We start from the raw sequence: 18,606 nt of genomic DNA on the forward strand, positions 1-18,606 counted from the left end.
ATGTTATTCCTTGCGTTGTGGTGACATTGAAATAACCACATCCAAAACATTTTTGGAGAAAGTAATATTACAATTACAATTACAATTAAAATTAAAATTAAAATTAAAAGATAAAAAATTTTATTAATCGAATTGGTCGAAAAATCGCCCTGTACTGGAAAATTGATGGCGTCAATATGACAATAATTTTATTTTTAAAACGCATAAAGAATAATTAAAAACGTGACTATTAACCATACGCCAAGGCGTATTGGATTAGCTGTAAACATTTTAAGCAATTATTTTATATTGCGTTTTTTAGTTCAAATAGCCTTTTTCATACATTACATTTACTTCAAAAAATCTCAACCACACAACAAAGCGACTCCCTATTCAATGTTTAGTTTAAAATACATTATCCGCCCTCTACATTGGACTCAACGCCAAATTCGCACTCTGACCTTCCTGAAACCCAACCTCCCAGCACACCCAAATTGGCACAACAGCACCAGCAGCAACAGCGGCAATGATAATACAAACAGCACACACCACCGCGCACAAAAACTCTGGTCACTAAGCGAACGACGAGCGCTGTTTTTATACACACACCAGCACGAAGTTCGCAAACTTACTCCTGACTGGTCTCACGTATCCCACACCCTCCACCGCGACGCCCAGCATTGCAAATTTATTGCCACGTATATGTTAAAATCCTTCAGACAATCTGGCTCAAACACGCCGTTACCCAATGGTGGGAAGATGGATAAAGATACGGAAAAGTGGTATGCTGGTTTGATGCACGGCAAGGATCTGTCAGTTATCGTAGATGAGAGTACTGGGGGACCAAACGGGAAGAAGAAAAGGGCGAAGCGCCGGACGTGGACAGAAAAGGAGGACCAGATAATTATGGACCACTGCGCGTTATACAGACACCCGACAGAGACAGATATGCATGAGGTTATTGCCGATCTCAATGCATCTTTGCAGAGCATATGCAGCAGATACCGTGTGCTGCGCAGAAAGCTTCCAAAGAATGTACTGCCGTTGACTGCTGAGGAACACCAGGCCATTGCCGATGCTGTCGAGGAGAGAAGACCCCAGATGGTTCGGTACATGGATGTGAGGGATAAGATAAAGAGGCCGTTCGCTGAAACATTATATTTAACTTTGCCATTAAGAACTCAAAAACAGAATGTCGAATAAAAAATTACAAAAGGGGCTTTTTTATGACTTGTTGATGTAAACTTGATTCAGTGTTTCTTCCAGCTCGGAATCCCACTTGATCCAGCTATGTTCGCTCATCAAAACACCCGCGGCCGACGCGCTCTGCAAGCTGCAGCTGGCTGGCGCCGGTGTAACCACCCCAGGTCTTCTATACTTCCCGCTGCTAGCTGTCCTGCCGTGCCTCCCGGCAGGCACCGACCTAGGTCTGATCTCTCCAGCAGCAGCAGAAGTAGTATTAGCAGTATTAGCATCAGCGGGTTTCAGAGGCAAGTCAACAACCCTAGCAACTAATGACGGAAACAGGGCGGAACTCTGCGGCAAAAACAGCCCAAAACACTCAAAATGATAAAAATGCAACAGCCTCAGCAGCTCCACATGCCGATGCATCTCGACCAGTGGATCCACAAAATATTCGGACAACCAGTACGAGTCTGACAGCAGCGGCGGAGCATAAAGAAATACGCAAGACAGGATATCCATATGAGCCATTTTCTTCGCCCGGGACAATATAGGCACAATGTCCCGGTACAGCTCAGCGACCACTCGGCGCAGGGGCAGTAGGGGCACGGACATGACTCGCGAGTAGAAATACAGCGCCTTGTTCTTGTACAGCAACCCCTTGCGCATTCCATCGTGCGCAGTCAGCCGGTGCAGCACCCGGCAGCAGTCGACTAGTCCTTGGAGCGCCGGCCGCCAGGAAAGTGCACTCTGCTTTGCCGGCAGCACAGACGATGACGCAGACGACAAGAAAGATGATGAAGACTGGACGGCTTGCGGGTCCACTCGGCGCAGCTCGAGCGCGTACTCGGCTGTAAAGCTGCGGCGCCGCACAGCCAATGGAAGGCTGATTCCTAGCTGGAGATTGGCGGTCCCCAGCCACCAAAATATGGCTGGAATGATGTTCTCGTTAACCAGCAACTGCGCCACGTACCCCACTTGCAAAATATGGTTGGCCTGCAGCCCTGCCAGCAGCCGCATGAGAAACCGCCCAGTGACTTCCCACTGGGAATATTGCGTCAGCAACCGTGCCGCCAGTCCCGCCACAACAACAACACCGCCGCCATTCTTAGCACTGCGGCTGCTGCTGCTATTGCCATTGCTGCTGGCAGTGTTGATGCTGGAGCTGCTGGCAGATCTGCTAGCTGTGCGGTCCAAGCGCTGGACATTGGAACCGCCCAGCAAGTGAGCAGTGGCAGCAGCGGCAGAAGCAGCTGCTGCTGACGCCGGTAGCTCCCACTTTGGGTATGCAATGATGCCCAGCCCAGAAACCTCTGAAACCAGCCCTGCCGGCGCCGGCGCCGCACTAAGCTCGCGCTCGGCCGGTGCCCACGCAGCAATTGTGCGCACAAGCGCGCGACACAGCACAGGCAACAGTGGAAACAGCGCGCAATAGAACGCCGCGCGCGCACCAGCGCCAGGTTCAGAATCGGTGCCAGGCGGCCAGCCACACGGGTCCAGCTTATTGTCCAATGCCAGCTCCAATGCTGCCATGTCCTCGGCCTCGATGATGCCGCCGTGAAAATGCTGCTGCTGCTGTTGTTGTTGCAGCGGATTGAGAATGATGTCGTTGCCGCGCACGCCGCCATTGATGGTCAGACTCATCGGCCACCCGCGCGTGCCCACAAGCCGCCGCCACCACTCGCCGTACTCGCGCTCTGACCGCGTCAATTGCGCCGCATGCACATACGCGGCAACAGCCTCTCTTGCAGCCTTCGGCACAGTCCCGCGGCTACCCTCTGCCAATGACTCTCTGGGCATTGAGACCGAATGCACAGCATCGGCAGTCTGCTGCGCCGTGATCTGATCCCTACTGCTGCTGCTGATCGGCCCGAACCGGCCCAGCTGCGCGCTGCGCGTCAAGTGCCCGTCAAACGGATGAATAAAGGGCAGCAGCCGCTCAATATCGTTGTTCACCTCGGCGCTCAGCTCCGGGTATCGCTCACAGCTGTCGCGGATCTGCCTCAACGCATCGCGAGCCAAGCCGCTGGGCCGCAGCCCCCTTGTCGCCACGCTGCTGCCAGCATCCTCAGCATTACTGCTGCCACTCAGCCGCCGCATGGCCTCGGCCTCGTCCCCTATGAGAATTCCCCACGTAATGTCCAACAAGTGCAGCGCCTTGTGTCCGAGCCGTATCCGCTGCAGCCTCCCGACATCAGGCTGCTGCTGCTGCTGTTGCTGTTGGTGGCCGTGTGCGCGGTGGTGCCGGCGCGACAATGCCGATGACAAAGACGGCTGTGATTGACGCGCCGCATACCGCGAAAAAAGCTCTACAGCCAAGCACGCGCGCAACAGCGACTGCGCGCCCGGCGCCACAGTTTCCTTGCGCTTCAATGCGAGCGACCAGTGCGAAAAAATAAATAAAAGCTCCACAGCCATCTCTAACTCATCGACACCAACCACGGGGCTGCTGCCACCACCACTGCTACGACCAGCAGAGGCATCTTCATTATTGTCACTACAGTGCAAGTGCGCCTGGATACTGTACCAGAGCCCATTGTCCATCTTCGCCTTTACAAACTCCTCGGCTAACCGCTCACCATGCACCCGGTCCCTTTTCCCAGCCTCAATCTGTGCCTGTACAATAATGGCGCGAGCCAAGATGCTCTCCCGCACCTTGTACTCCGCCACCACTTCGGGTGACCCATTTATTGCTTCGACAATGGTGTCCACGAGGTCTTTACCCTTTTCAACTTTGGTCTTTTCTATCCGAAACTTGTTCAAGTACCTGATGTATTTGGTGCCGTAGGATTCGTCCTCAATGTCCATATTGGTTGTTTTGCTGGTGTTGCCGATAATGCTGCTAGTGTTGGTTGGTCGCCTTGTTGGGTGGTGTATCATGAAGTCGGCTGCAAAGAAACTGTCGAGGATCTCAACTCCTCCTCCACTGCTGCTGCTGGTATTTTGTGATGGTGGTGGTGGAAGGTCTATCAGGGGCGTGGTTTCGTTTTGTTTTGTTGGGTATATGCGTGCCAGCAGCTTGGTTGCTTCCAGCGTTATTGCGCTAATTTCGCTTTCCATTTTGTGAATTTGAAAGAAGGAAAAATTTAAAATAAGGAAAAAAAACGCAAAAAAGTGAGAAAAATGATTGATGACGATGATGATGAGAAAAGAAATAGCTAGAACACATACGACCACGCGGATGGATACCATTTTGATGTGCGTTTCTCACCAGCATCATCATCGTCATATCTCCTCTCCACTCTAAAATATCACTAAAACGGAAAGAAAAATTATCCAGGGAGGGGGGAAATTGGCCGGATGGATTGCCTCTGTTCTCACCCTTTTTTGAATTCATTAATAAAATAAACAATCACACGTGCTCACATGTCACTTATTGAAAAAAAACCTGCACACATACTAATTTACTCGAACAATAAAAAAATGTGTTTAGACACGATGGTGTAAACAAAAAAAGACAAGTGCGCGCAATCGCACGTATGTTTTATGCAATGGATACAAGCACAAGTGCATTTAATTTGACACGCTTGGTTTATTTGAGGCGAACAATTAAAAATGGGGATATTATTAATCTTGTAATTTAACCATTATCTGCCAAATTAAGTATAAATCAATCAATAAATCAATCAACTAAATTGCAATTTTTTTACTGCGCTCAGACAAGTCTCTTGTTTCTTTCCAATTGCAAAGCAACCTCGTGTTAGTTTGTGGACCAGTCTATTTTTAGTCGTTGAAAGAAAATTGAAAAGAAAACCCTTTTTCGTTTTCTTTCCCTTGCATGACAGTTTTGCACATCCATTCCCCCTTCTTAACAGTTCGAGGCGACAGACCATTAGTAAAAACTAAAAATAATATTGAACCGCCGAGTGTAGATCTATTACACCACTGCAAATTCACATGTTTTGTTTTGCAAAGACCCTGCGTAGTTTCCACTGAGAAAATGTCACTTTTGGTTTTATTAGCATCTTCTCCAGACATAAGGAAAAGAAAAAGGGATACCCTCTAATCAATGAGAGATTTGCACGTTCGTGTGTGCGCCAAGGCTGGTTTCGATATCCACACAGAAATGCTGTTTCCCCTTGTCTTTTGTGCGCACAAATCCTGTCGATCACATAGTTGTCAGAAAGAAATTTGAATATAAAAATGCATGGTGAATATTTTTGTGTCTGTCCACAAAGCAAAATAATTGGTTTTCTGATTATTGATCTACATGCAAAGAAAACTTGGCGTGCCGAATTGAAGCCTCAAATAATCAAGTAATATTTTCAAACTGTTAATTGCGCTTAAACAATATTTCTCGTGCTATTATACCGAGCACTTCAGAGCCCTGGGTTTTATTTTTATTGCAAAAAAACCACTGACAAATTAGTTGTATAAAAGAAAGGCTAGATTCCACATTTTGTTTCTGTTGGTTTTACTATCTTCATTATAGTAGACTACTTACCATTCCATCCTCCCCGCTCAGCATTGTTCGTGCCTCGCCTCTCCTCTCCTCAAGCACCTCTTTCTCACGGACCTTGCGCTTAAACACGCTCTTCAGCATTTGGGTCTTTACTCTTTTATCAGTTGCAAGGCGGTAGAGGAGATGGAGGAGCAAATTTGAGGTTAACTACTTTCTTTTGCATTTACCTTGGGAGGATGGAATTGGTTTTTTTGCATTTTTACCAGCATCTGATCACTCCTTACTTTATGGAGTGACCCACACCCGCATCCATTCATCTCTTTAAACAGTACTTTGCATTTTTGTCCTCTTCGCCTGTTGAGTGACTTTTACCAAACTAGCATTTTTGTCCTCAATTTTTTGAGTGTGACTTTTTCCTTTACTTGCTTTTAAACCGCATTCACCAGCTGAGTATTCTCTCGTTCTTACTATCCGAACTAACTTGCATAACAAAAAACATTTTAAAAAATTTATCAATTATTTTTCTTTACCACATGTCTTTACATAGCATGTTCTCTTTCCTATAACTTAATGAACCACCTTTTTTTATTTATTTATCCCTTTTTTGCAGCTTTTAATATTTTTCGTTTTTCTCTCTTCTCTCGCATATTTTTTAAGCATTTTTATCTTTAACTTTATTATTAGCATTTTTCATCTCCCAGTCTTGGAGCTTACTAGCATACATACACTTTGAGCTCGACAAAACAAAAAAATAGTGGAGCTTTTTGGTATCTTTTTCACTTACATTTGCATTTATTTACAGCGTTTATCATACTTTTTCATTTTCCTCTCATTTCATAATTTTACTCGTTAAAGATTCGTTTTTTACCAGCTTTTTTCTTTTCTCTTTTCTTTTTTCTTTCTTTATTTATTTGGGTTGTATTAACCACAAAACAAAATAGCTTTGGCCGTCATCTCTTCTCTCATCTTTTTTACATCGGGTGACTCTATCCATTTTTATATTCAGCAGGCTGGCCCGCTGTTATATATGGTTAAAGTTTCACATTTATTTTACATTTCTCCACCCTTTAGTTTCAAAACAGCGATGAGAGTAGACCACCTTTTAAGAGATGGCGTCTATTGAACTTTAAATATAAAAAGGACTCTAGCTTAACATGCTTTTAAAAAACCTACTACCATGCTTTCAAAATACTCCTCTTCATATATTAAACTGCATTTTATGTCACTTTAATGATTTCACACACTTTATTTTCTATTTCCCTTTTTTGCGTTTAATTTTCTATTACTTATATTAGCATCTTTGTGATTTGCTTATTTTTTTACATTACCCGCATTAAACTTTGTCGACCTCATTTTGAGCTTTCGCACACAAACACACAAACACTAACAATCATCAGAATTAGACTTTATAGTCTTCACTGTCATTTACACAAATTTTTTTACCGCCGCCGCCACATTCAACATTTTATTTTTAAAAAAACCATACAAAAAACTTTATTTTTTACAATAGCTTTTCTTTTTTAACATAAAACCCTATAAAAATAAAAAAATTAATTCTTATCTGGAAAAATTAGAGGAAAAACATTATCTGTATATGTATCGACGAATGGCGCAATAGAAAAACAATCGGGAAAAAAACCGATTGGCTTGTTTTTTCCCCTTTGGATCCAACTCGATCTCCACTGTCTACGCAGTTCCATCCTTTTATACCCTTTTCTCTTGATTTTATTTTACATTTTTTATTTGCACTCTTTTTTTGGCATGTCATTTTTTGTCTCTCAATTTCAAATTGCAGTAAATGGCGGCGACCAATTGCATTCACAACTATGCATTCCAAACAATGCACGGCCACCACCAATTTCAAAAACAACTATAACCATGGCAAGGAAGCACCAATAAGCGTATTCATACTATGCCACGGTCTTCTTGACACCAAACACGCGCCACTCTTTCAACACCTGCAAAAAACATTACCATTCGCCACCGTGTCTTTTGATTTTCGCGGCAACGGCCACAGCACAGGCACCACAAGTTACGGAAACTACCACGAAGAAGCCAACGATATCAAGCAGGTCATCGAGTACGTGAACAGCGAGCAAATGCGAATACATACAGGAAAATGTCACTTTGTCGGGTGGTCGGTATTCTGGGCCATTCCAAGGGGCATCCAGTGTGTATTTGTTTGCCCATACGTGCCCACTCTGTGTCCACAGATGATCGTGGGGGTGTCGCCCCGGTTCTGGTTAGCACGTGAAACGCCCAATCGCTGGAAACCACACCAAGTAGGTGATTTGCAAACAAAAGGAATGTTTCTCTGGCGCACATATGGCAATGCAAGCAACCAAACCCAAGACGATACAATGCATGGTAGTGAACTTAATGGAGGAAATGTGCCCAGGCGCGAATATTGGGTAAAATCGGAGCATTTGGACCAAAGATGCAGTACGCGTATGGATATTGTGAAGGATCTGCCTTTTGAAAAATGCGCTGTGCTAAATATCAGCGGTGCTTGCGATAAAGTTGTGCCGGAGGAGGATCTCTGGGAATACGATCGCTTGATGCGCATGGGGGCTTTGGATACGCGTAAGGTCACTACTAGAGTGGTTCCTGGGGCTTCGCATTTTTGGAACAATAAGGATGAGCTTTTTGCGATTGAAGAGGTTATTTCATCGTGGTTGGACTCTGGTGGTAGCGCCTTATGCGGGGGGAGGGGGAGTTATCCTGACCTACTTTAAATAAATAAAAATGTTTTGTTTAAACTCTTTGATATTGATACTAATATATAAACAATAAATACAAAGTATGTCTAGGGTTAAAAAAAATTATTTTAATAGCTGGCCGAAAGTATCAGTAATATTTTATATTATGCACCTATTACAGATCTTTGAATCAATTTGTCGTTCCAGCAATTAGAAATATTCAAATGGTGGCTGTAAAATGTTTGTATAATAAATAATAAAATACTAAAATGTATCACCACTGCAGGCTTTTATAGACGGACTTTCCACGACTCAGGATTGCTTGGGCCATACTATCGGCTCATATAAGCACACTTTTACTCTATCAGCTCCTGAGAATGTCAGCAAGACCGTGCCATTTTCAGATTCAGGATATTAATCAAGTGTAAGAATATAACATAATATAATTGTCATGCACTGAACGAATAATGCAATATTCTTGTGTGGTGAAAAATAATCCTTTTTGCAAACGTTTTCTTAGGCTGCAGAACTATACAAAGACAACCACAGCTCCGTTTAGCTGTTGAATTCAAGCAAATTCTTTATTTTTAAATATTTGAATTCACCAATTGAATCCATACATCTTTATCCACTGGCATTGTTTGCCAAAAGTTGCTTTGTGAGCATCACGTAAATAAGCATGGGGTTGCATTTATTTTTGTTAAATTGCAAAGCTGTGAATATCAAACATGCTTTTTAATTTAACCATATTTAAATCCTAGCTTTGTCTTGTACCATGCGGTATGTGTTGATTTCCAGGTTCCGAGTGCCAATCAACTGGAAACATGAGAATGGATGGTTTAAATGAAGAGCAATCTCTGTCTCACTTTGCGCGCACAAGTCTCTGCTTCTGAAAGATCTGCTCTGCTAACCAAACAATCATTTAGCCAATAAACATGCCCTAGAAAAAGTATGTCGACCCATACAAAGCTGTTGAACTATGTATGTTCTATGAACGGGATATAAATAACATAATATTTATTTAATAAGCTGTATACTATGAGTGCTATGCATTGGAAAAGTGAAAGAAAACAATTATGTGATGTGTCGCTGTGTGACTAAAAAGGTAAACAACATAGATAATCATGCTTGGCTGCATCCAGCTTCGGCAGATAAACAACATCAATGAAGACTGGTTAATCAGTCAATCCCAATACACCAGTGCTAACATTTACTGGATCCGTTGCTCCGTCTTCTTTTATTGTCATTTTTAGGAAAGTGTATTTAAATTTGTACGTAATTGGATTGCCGTGACTATCTTTAATGTTAGTTCGAACAAGTAAGTTACCAGAACAGCCAGCAACCTCTGTGTGAAATGACATATCTACTATTTTGTGAATGTCTAAGCCGCGTTCATTACCATTACTTTTAAAAAAAGCATCAACACTTTTAATTGTATTTCTTTCTATTGCTCATCCAAGCTTTCGAGAATTTCTATCACCTTTCTGTATACACAAGTGTTTGACGAATTTTTCTTGAATTCAATAGAACCATCCGGATTCTCTCCTAGCAGCTTCACGGGGTTAACAAAGTCTTTTCTGGCATTGGGCTAATAATTTGAAATATGACTAAATAATTATAATAAAAGTGGGTGATATAAAATTTTACTAATAGACGTATAGCAAAAACTAAAAAAAAGCGTACTAATATTTATACAATGAATAAAATCAGGGTTTTAAATGTGTTGACCAGTCGGTCGATGGCCGCTTATCTCTTATTTATAAAATTCTAGCTCTCTTAACATAAAATATGTTCAAGAAGTATTTTTGCTCTCCCTCCAATTTTTTTACAAAAAGACTTTCAAAGACAAGCTTTTTACAAAAACTACTGGTTAACATAAATTAAAAATGTGAATTGACAAGCTTGAATTCAACCAATTTTGCGAATTGGTAAACTTGAATTCTAATAAAAATTGGCATTTCAAGAGCAGTAGCAACCATCATTACGGATAAAGGTGTTGAGAAATTAATCTAAAGTAAACTACTTATCGCTTGTGCAAAATGCGACCTTATAATACCAAGTTAATTTATAGTAGAGTAGATAAAATAGCTTGTCTTAAAAAATAAAAATTGAAACAAAATTTGGCGCACGTTCAGCAGTTAATCCTCCATTATTGCTGTTACAAACAAACAAGCGGGGTTTATTTATACGAGCCAAGCCTTCAGAGTAAAGAGCTTATAGCGAACTAACAAAAAAACCACCACAATACTTTGTTTTATGCAGTCGGCCGAGCAATTAAGCAACACCTTTTTTGTTTCTTTGAACATGTATCTAAGTGTGTACAATTTAAAATTAACGCCCTTGTCTTTGATTGTAGTGTAAATATGCAATACATCCGGGTTTGAATCGACTACCCTATAAAATGGTCTAACGTCAGCTCTATGTATATCCGTATGCTGTAATTTTCTTTTATTGTCATGCTGTGCGGTCCAAGGATATGGAAGTGGATGTTGAGGTTGAGAATCTTGAAACAAGTTTCCATCTACATGCCGATTGATAGGGCACTAATTGTATTATGCAGGAGTAAATTAGAGAGGCATAATAATGATGCCTAGATATGCTTTCCATTCTGTAGTGCACACGCACGAGCGCACATATGTGAAAACTACAACATTGACTTTTAGGATACTGGTCTACTCGCAGAAGAACCAGTTCTCGCCAACAGAGTGCACAATTGACAATGTGCACAACAAATGCAATGAGATACATATATAAGATGAGGCCGGCGCTAGTAGTACTTTGGAAACATTATTAACAAACATTATAATTAATACCCATCCTTTAACACTATTATAATAGTGCTCCCCACCCCCTTTTACATAACACTGTCATGGCTATATCTGTGCAGAAAACCCAATTGAAGTTTTCTACCAGAAGTTTTCTGTGCTTGAGCTAATACAAATGTGTACATTACCATGTGGTGCCCAACACACATTTCAAGCCACTATCTTCCCTTTTCAAGAATCAAGATCGCCCTCATGGCCACTATACACATTTCTGTTATTGCTAGCTGACATCAAGGAACACCATGATGTTTACAGAGCTGCCCCCCTTTTTCAGTTTAGTAAGTAATTTTTAAGACTTGAATATATCGATTTAGACCCATATTTTTATAGAGCACGACATACCAGACCAGTATCGACACAGTTATCCAATGGAAATTCCATGATATGGCCGCATATCTGGATGTAATTTGCCTCCCCCAATGTGGGGAAGCTTTCACATTGACATGGTGCTACTAAACTGCTGTTGTCTAAGGAATTAAGATGGCTAAAAATGTGTACTATCCACTTTTCGGGGTATGAAAACCACAATTTCAAAGTGCCAGTAGTCACGGAACTTTGGACTATAGACATTGATTCACTTCTAATTTTTAACTCGGTGCTAGAACAGCTGGAATAATTTGAGGAGGTGCTGGATCAGAGTATGCCTGCAGGTTTTCCCTCACACATGGAATTGTCATGATTGCACTGCCATCATACAAGCACATGAGGTTATTTGGAGTCAATGCCGCTTTGTTGGATTATGTTAGTTTTTATGCGTCTATACATGTTGGCTCCTATCCCCACTTGGGCCATATTTTTAATTCCATCTAGTTCCAGCCTTTTTATATTTTACAAAAACGTTTATTTTCAATTACTCGACACGCCTAATTTTATACACTTTTAATATACTAGCTAGCCAAAAAATAACGCATTATTATATTAATTGAAATAGTGTTCAGTATATTGACAAACACCAAACATAAGATTTTCTAATAAATTCCCATTCAATTAAATTCAATCACTCCTCACGCTCAAATCAACAATCCGCTCTAGCTCCCTGACTCTCAACCCAAGCTCCTCATTCCGTTGATTAGCCAACATCAACTGCTGCTTCAGCGTCAAAACCTCCCTCATCAACTGCGCCGACTCCACCGACGGCACATCAAACATATCCAATGCCAAAATTTCCTTCGCCGACAACCTCTTATCAGGATTCGCATCCATCAACCGCAAAATAAACGCCGCCTCCTTCGGCCACATCCGCAAAAACTCTGGCGGGAAAACTCCCCTCCTCAGATCCTTGAACACCGCAATGCGCTCCATAAAGGTGGAAAACGCATAGTAGAGCTCAAAGAAAATAATTCCAAGGGAATAAATGTCTGCCTTCTCGTTATATCCGGCTCCGCTTAGTTGCTCACAGAGCTGCTCGGGTGCTGCATAGGTCACTGTGCCGACATTGGATGTGCGCCGGTCAGTAGTGTTTGTTGATAATGACGAATCAGTGGGCGTCAGGCATGTCGATACAGGAGCTGTCTTGCTCTGGCCGCCGATAAAGGCATATCCGTCGCTGCCAGAACTGCGAATTCCCAATGTGGACTTTGTCGCTAATCCAAAGTCACCGATGCGCGGAATAAACGTCACCAAGGGATGTCTCGGCACGAGCGCCGCCAATCCTGACGACTCGCGCTGCAGCGCCCTGGGCGCAACCGGCCGCGTCGGCGGATCCTCGAGAAGACGACGATGAGGTCGATAGACAAAACCCAGGTATTGGCGCCGCCCTGTTGTGTGCTGATCCGGCAACCATGCACTCAAACACAGCGTCCCAGTCGATCTTGCGACTGCCCGCGCTCAAACTCAGATTGTCGCCGGACCCGCCAGGCCGCTCCTTCAAGTTACCTCCGTCAATAGCGTCCCATGCATCCGCGTGCACGTCACCAATCCCGCTGGCCATCGAGTTGACCTGGCTGGTATTAAACGGAACCACAGATTGCGATGAATTGCCAGGCCGCCCAATGCCACTAGCACTGCGGCTCATCGGATTGCCGCCACTGTCAGCATACACAATGTCCAAAAACACGTTGGCGCCCTTAAGTCGCGATGAATAACATCTCGGCTGTGGAAATACTTGACGCCCTCGACAATCGACCTAAACAGCCGCACATTAAGCACAGGGTCAATGAGCTGGCCGCCATGGATATCCAATGCATCGCACTCGTCAAAGCACTCCAGTGCGTGCGCGGCTTGCTGCTCGGCAATACGCGTATTGCGCTGCGCGAGGAACTCCTCCAGGGTGGTTTGACAGAGCTGCATTTGCACAAAAAGTGTGGTCTCGGTCACTGTGCTCAAGGCCGATTCAAAGTTCTGCGTGGGGAGAGAGCGCGCTTGGCTGCCCGAGTTGGATTTGTAAATTCCTGGTGGCGGGCGGTTGGCCGAGAGACCCGCGGATGTGCGTGGTGTGAACGGTCCGGTTGTGTGCACTGATCGCCGGCGATAGTGCGCGGGCGGCTGACGTTGCAATTGCTGCTGCTGTAGGGCGATTGGAATGGGATTGGATCTCGGCAGAGCATCAGCGAGGATCTCCTCTTCAGCCGAGTCATTGCTATCGCTATCACCGGTGTCACTATCGCTGCTGCCGCCGCTGCTGCTTATGCTGCTAGTCTCACTTCCGCTGCCACTCTCGCTGGTACTAGCACTGCCACTGCTGGTGCTGCTGGTGCTGCTGCCACTAGAGTCGGAGCGACAAGACGGAGGCCCAACCTGCACGCCCAATCCCAGCCCGAGCTCCTTATCGTCATTGTCGGCATGTGCAAACACAATCCCAGTATCGTCATCGTCATCACTGCAGTCCTCGACATAATCCCCATTGCGCTCCTCGCTATTATAAGAATGCGCTCTCTCATCGTCACTGCCGCAGTCACCGCCGCCACTGACCTCAAACACAATATCACATTCGTCCGCCGTATCCACCGCAGCAGGCACCCACATATCGTCGTCAATATCATGTGCGGTCAAATGCCCGATATTAAACTCTCCCAAATCAAAAGAGTTCCCGGCCATGTTGTGCCCCTCATTGTCATCGTCCGCCGACAGATCGTCCTCGTCATCGTCGTCAGAAGCAGCCGGATCATACTGAGCAAATAGCGGCGACGACGACAAGGCGCGCAATCCATTAGCAGCCGCGGATTTCGACCGCAGGCGACTGACCTCAATCCAACTGCTATAGTAGCGCACGATATTAGGATGATCCAGGTTAGCCAGGGTTTTTATTTCCCTCAGGGTCTTGTCGGCCGTAATCTCGCCCCTGATCTTGATTAACTTGACCGCGTACCGCCGCCCATCGAGCTTATTCCGCACCTCGTATACTTTTCCAAATCCGCCTTTCCCCAGGCACCGCAGCTGCACAAAGTCATCATGGTACCGCGATCGTTGCATATCCATCACCATACTGCCAAAGGTTGCTGCTGATGCCCCCCTGGTGAGGCTGATATGGAGCCCCGTCTGTATATGTTGCTGTTGCCGGTGTGGTTGTTGATGTGGGGTGTTGTGCTGCGCCGGTGTGGTTGTGGTTGTGGTTGTGGTCGGAATGGCTCCCGAATGGTAGAGCCGCTTATAGTGGCCGTGGCAGCTCCAAACCCGCCGCCATTGCCACTGCGTAGACTGGCCCTGCGCGCTAATGTCGACGCCGGTTTAGTCCACTGGCTGTTTCCAGAAATCGAAAACGCACCATCCCGCGATCTCCTCTTCTTTTCGTCTTCTTGGAAATCATTATCCGATTCCGAAAACGCTGCAGACGAGAACGCACAGTCTCCAGACACGCCGTCACTCATCTCGCTGCTATTATCCTCCTCTTCTTCTTCCTCAGCAATCCCCGTCATGAGAGATCGAATGCCAGATTCGATATCGTGATGCTCATACATATCCAAAGACTCCTGTGCCTTAACCACAAGCTGCCTAAATGCGTCCGAGTAAGTTGATCTCACCGAGGCCATCTCATCAACATACTCCTTCCCGATAATTCCCATGGAATAGAGAGTGCGACAGATGGCAAAAAAGAGGCGCCGGTTGCGCAGCGGGTTGTCGTCGTAGGTACGGCAGTAGTTCTCCAAAAGTGACACAAAAAGTATGCGGCTTTGGTGCTCCCGGCCCATTATTCCCGGAATCCCGCCATTCTGCAGGGCTAGCCCCAAAGTGTTTGGTTTAGAGCCGCCGTTGTTAATGTTGCTTCCGGTGGACGTCATTACGTTGCGCCAGTTGGTCATCGCTCGGCTGTTTTCCTCGGACACGTGCAGATGATTAGCCGAATCAAAAAGCACAAGGCTGCTGTCGTTGCGCGAAAGGCTGGAACGACGCGATGGTTTGAAGGAGGACGACGCCGAGGCCGATGACGTGGCCATGGTGTGGGAGTTTAGGTGAGAGCTGTCGGAGGGCGAGGCGGTAGCCCAGAAACGATGGTAGTTACCTGTAGAGGACATATTCCTGCACTGCTCATCGCTGCCGCTGTCGCTGTCAGTCTCGCTTTTACTCTTGCCAGAGACATTGCAGTTGCAGTTGCGGTTGCGGTTGCGGTTGCTGCTGCTGCTGCTGCTGCTGCCGCGTCTGTTTTTATTTTTTGCTGATGCTGATGCAGACGATAAAGAAGTGCTGCCGTGGATCGAAAAAGGCAATGGCGAAGTGTTGTTGGTATTGGTTTGATTCGAAACAGAGGCAACAGTAGAAGCAGCAGCAGCATCGACACCAGTGCTGTTGGAGTGTGGCGACATAGACTAACTAAAAAGTTAAAAATGTAAAAAAAAAGTCAAACTTTAAATAAAATACAGTTTATTTTAGGGTGATTTTTTTAAATAGCCGCTGCGAGATCACTCTTTCCCCATTATTGCTTTCTGCTTGTTCAAATCGTTTATTTACCTTTAGCGTGCGTTCGTGTATGTGTGTTTGTATAATACAAGAATACAAGAATAGAAGTGAAAAAAAGAAAAAACGAGAGAAGGGATGTGGAAAAGAAAAGAAAAGAAAAGAAAAGAAAAGAAAAGCGCAGTGATGACAAAGTTCTATGAGTTTCTACAGCAGTTTAAATAGGGATGAAAAGGGGATCAAGCTGCGCTCTGTTTCTCTCTTTTTTATTTTATTTTATTGTTATTTATTTGGTTGTGGAATTAATAGAAAGACAAAAGTAATATTGAAATGCTGATAGCTGTTGAATGCAGGAAGAAAAATTATAATGAAATTGAAAAGTAAAAGGTTTTTTATTTAAATTTAAGTTTAACAAATTGAACGTTTTGAATTGAAAAAGAAAAAACATAAAGAGAAAAGAAAGTGTAAAAAAAATAATTAACACGTCAGAGGTTTTCGTTGCTTTCCCACCACAACCCCCACCTCATTTTCAATATATTTTTTTTCAGAGTCAAAAAAAATATTGAAAGTGAAAATGGGAGGGGGAGGGGGGAAGGTGAGGGGCCCAGATCGGCGGATGATGACGAAAGCAATGAAAAGAAAAGAAAAAAGATTAAAGCGCATTAGCAGCAACAACAGGCATAATAGGTACAAGTACAGTCACCGTGGATCTGGCTCGCTCCCTAGCAACCCTTCTTCTCCGGCGAGCAGCAGCAGCAGACTTGACAACAGAATTGATAAACGCGCGATAGAACGCCACATGGGTATACACCGCAAACCCATCATCCAAGGCACAAGTCGGATCACCATTCAAATTCGCTCCGTAGCTGGTCAGTCCAGCCAAAAACATCTTTCCCGCATCCTCCACAAACACTCCGGTGCCAGAGTCTCCCTGGCAAGTATCTTTTCCCGGAAGCAGCCTGTTTTCGGTGCAGATCTGCGGACCATCGCTGCCCTTAAACCCAGGCACGAACTGTGCACACGACTCGGTTTCTCCGACAGCAATCGCGGTCTGCTGCAGGGCGCTCGGCAGCACCGACCCGGGTGCCGCCGATGTCCGGCCCCACCCTATAGCCGTCAGCCGCGTGCCCGAGGGCAGCTTGCCATCAAACACCCTGGCGGTCTCCACCCCACCCGAAGACGGAATACGCACAATAGCGATGTCGTTTTTAGGCTCCCTCGGGTCAAACGCCGGATGCACGTAGACCTGGAGCACAGGCAGTGCGCGTTGGTTCTCCAGCACGTTGCTGTTGAGTCCCACGCGCATGGCGGTGGCGGGCCAGGGCCGGCCTTGGCTGTAGTTGTAGACGCAGTGCGCCGCGGTGGCCACCAGTGTGTCGCTGATCAGGGTGCCGCCACAGAAGCCAGTGCCGCCGGGAAGCCGGATTATCAGCGATGCGGCAAAGGGAAAGGCGGAGGGGAGCGAGGGTTGGCCGCCGATAATGCGCTCGGCTGTGTTTGTTAGCAGCGGCACGCTGAGCCCGAGAGTTGTGCCGAAGAGCAGAATGAGGGTTTGGAGCGCAGAAATCATGATGTATAATAAAAAACCCGACTTGCGTGGGGGATCGGTTGAAATGGGATTGGATTGGATTGGATTGGATTGGATTGGATGGGATTGGATGGGATTGGATGGGACGAGATGGGATGGGAGGGGATGGGATGATGTTTATGTTTTTTGTTTTTCACCTTTTGGTGTCGTCGGGCGGGCCCAGTCGGTGGGTTTTATACGCAATCGACTTTGGCGAATTGTTGTTTTTATTTTTCGAGTCGGCCGCAAAAAGCAGAAGGCGGTAGGGTCATTTAGGAGTTTCTGGGCACACAGCATAGCAGCATAGCAGCATAGCAGCATAGCAGCATAGCAGCATAGCAGCATAGCAGCATAGCAGCATAGCAGCATAGCAGCATAGCAGCATAGCAGCATAGCAGCATAGCAGCATAGCAGCATGGAATCATGCAAGCAAAAATACACGTATTTTTTAGCTTACAATAATGCTAAGTGAAACATTTGGATCCTGTTCCTGAGGGAAAAATTGAAAAAAAAAACTATAATGGAAATATTAAGGGAGGAGGGTTGTATAATTTATATTTTATTTCATGCAATGCAAAGCAAAGCAAAAAGCTATATTTTACCGCGCCTTATGAATAAAAATTAATGGAGAAAACCCTAATCTCACCCATAAATTATTTTTTCTATACAAGCAGCAATTCCAGTGTCCTAATCTGCCCTCGTTTATTTATTTACTTATTTATTTTATTTTCGTTATTAAAATGCGCAGCCCCTAACAAAAGTTGATTTTATTTCTTGATTTTATTTCTTACAGCTTTGCCTGCTTTTGCATTAATCACTCGTAAATATATTTTAGTGTACTGTATTTTTTCAATAGCCCTCCTCCTTATCATAATCCCTTCAACAAACAAAAAAGGGGGTTGGTTGAGGCGAATGCCAGACCATGCACAGACAGTCGATGGTCTCGACCAGGAAGGTATTTCTCCAAGCCCGCCGTCACTCACGCAGCTATTCGACGAACCACAGATTCATAATCAGCACCAGCACCAGCACCAGCACCAGCATAAACATCAACATCAGCAGCGCCCCGCATCCGCCGTAGATGCGCACAAGCATGAGCATGAGGATGAGCACGAGCCAGAT

General features: G+C 45.0%; 5 protein-coding genes across 5 annotated transcripts; 1 reads left to right on the plus strand and 4 right to left on the minus strand.

Annotated features, from left to right (window-relative positions):
* Nucleotides 1-223: 223 nt before the first annotated feature.
* Nucleotides 224-1,150, minus strand: BX661DRAFT_188751 (uncharacterized protein). Its single transcript, XM_051537475.1, has one exon. The coding sequence runs from the start codon at nt 1,092-1,094 to the stop codon at nt 624-626; it is 471 nt and encodes a 156-aa protein (XP_051388849.1). The 5' UTR covers nt 1,095-1,150; the 3' UTR covers nt 224-623.
* On the minus strand, nt 1,150-4,081 carry BX661DRAFT_188752 (uncharacterized protein). Its single transcript, XM_051537476.1, has one exon. The coding sequence runs from the start codon at nt 4,039-4,041 to the stop codon at nt 1,204-1,206; it is 2,838 nt and encodes a 945-aa protein (XP_051388850.1). The 5' UTR covers nt 4,042-4,081; the 3' UTR covers nt 1,150-1,203.
* Nucleotides 4,082-6,970: 2,889 nt separating this feature from the next.
* Nucleotides 6,971-8,363, plus strand: BX661DRAFT_188755 (Alpha/Beta hydrolase protein). Its single transcript, XM_051537477.1, has 2 exons — nt 6,971-7,357; nt 7,450-8,363. Exons 1-2 carry the CDS (start codon nt 7,325-7,327, stop codon nt 8,296-8,298), a joined length of 882 nt encoding a protein of 293 aa, XP_051388851.1. The 5' UTR covers nt 6,971-7,324; the 3' UTR covers nt 8,299-8,363.
* Nucleotides 8,364-11,982: 3,619 nt separating this feature from the next.
* Nucleotides 11,983-13,850, minus strand: BX661DRAFT_188756 (kinase-like domain-containing protein). Its single transcript, XM_051537478.1, has 3 exons — nt 13,173-13,850; nt 12,803-13,152; nt 11,983-12,762 (listed from the first exon to the last, which is right to left on the minus strand). Exons 1-3 carry the CDS (start codon nt 13,374-13,376, stop codon nt 12,081-12,083), a joined length of 1,236 nt encoding a protein of 411 aa, XP_051388852.1. The 5' UTR covers nt 13,377-13,850; the 3' UTR covers nt 11,983-12,080.
* A 2,719-nt stretch (nt 13,851-16,569) lies between these two features.
* BX661DRAFT_173501 (trypsin-like cysteine/serine peptidase domain-containing protein) lies at nt 16,570-17,487 on the minus strand (the record flags this gene model as incomplete). Its single annotated transcript, XM_051533876.1, has 1 exon — nt 16,570-17,487. The coding sequence occupies one exon, from the start codon at nt 17,485-17,487 to the stop codon at nt 16,570-16,572; it is 918 nt and encodes a 305-aa protein (XP_051388853.1).
* Between the last annotated feature and the right edge of the window lie 1,119 nt (nt 17,488-18,606).

This window comes from Kickxella alabastrina (assembly GCF_025024165.1).
Source record: "Kickxella alabastrina strain RSA 675 chromosome Unknown BX661scaffold_33, whole genome shotgun sequence".
In the NCBI taxonomy this organism is placed as follows: domain Eukaryota; kingdom Fungi; phylum Kickxellomycota; class Kickxellomycetes; order Kickxellales; family Kickxellaceae; genus Kickxella; species Kickxella alabastrina.

What these genes read in the sequence shown, in the direction of transcription:
- BX661DRAFT_188755 (XM_051537477.1), top strand. Translation starts at nt 7,325, where the DNA reads ATGTCATTTTTTGTCTCTCAATTTCAAATTGCA. An exon ending in TCTCTCAATTTCAAATTGCA is followed by an intron (nt 7,358 to 7,449) that starts GTAAATGGCGGC and finishes AACCATGGCAAG; the next exon opens with GAAGCACCAATAAGCGTATT.
- BX661DRAFT_188752 (XM_051537476.1), bottom strand. Translation starts at nt 4,041, where the DNA reads ATGATACACCACCCAACAAGGCGACCAACCAACACTAGCAGCATTATC.
- BX661DRAFT_188751 (XM_051537475.1), bottom strand. Translation starts at nt 1,094, where the DNA reads ATGTACCGAACCATCTGGGGTCTTCTCTCCTCGACAGCATCGGCAATG.
- BX661DRAFT_188756 (XM_051537478.1), bottom strand. Translation starts at nt 13,376, where the DNA reads ATGCAGCTCTGTCAAACCACCCTGGAGGAGTTCCTCGCGCAGCGCAAT. An exon ending in TGTCTATCGACCTCATCGTC is followed by an intron (nt 12,763 to 12,802) that starts GTCTTCTCGAGG and finishes GGTTGCGCCCAG; the next exon opens with GGCGCTGCAGCGCGAGTCGT.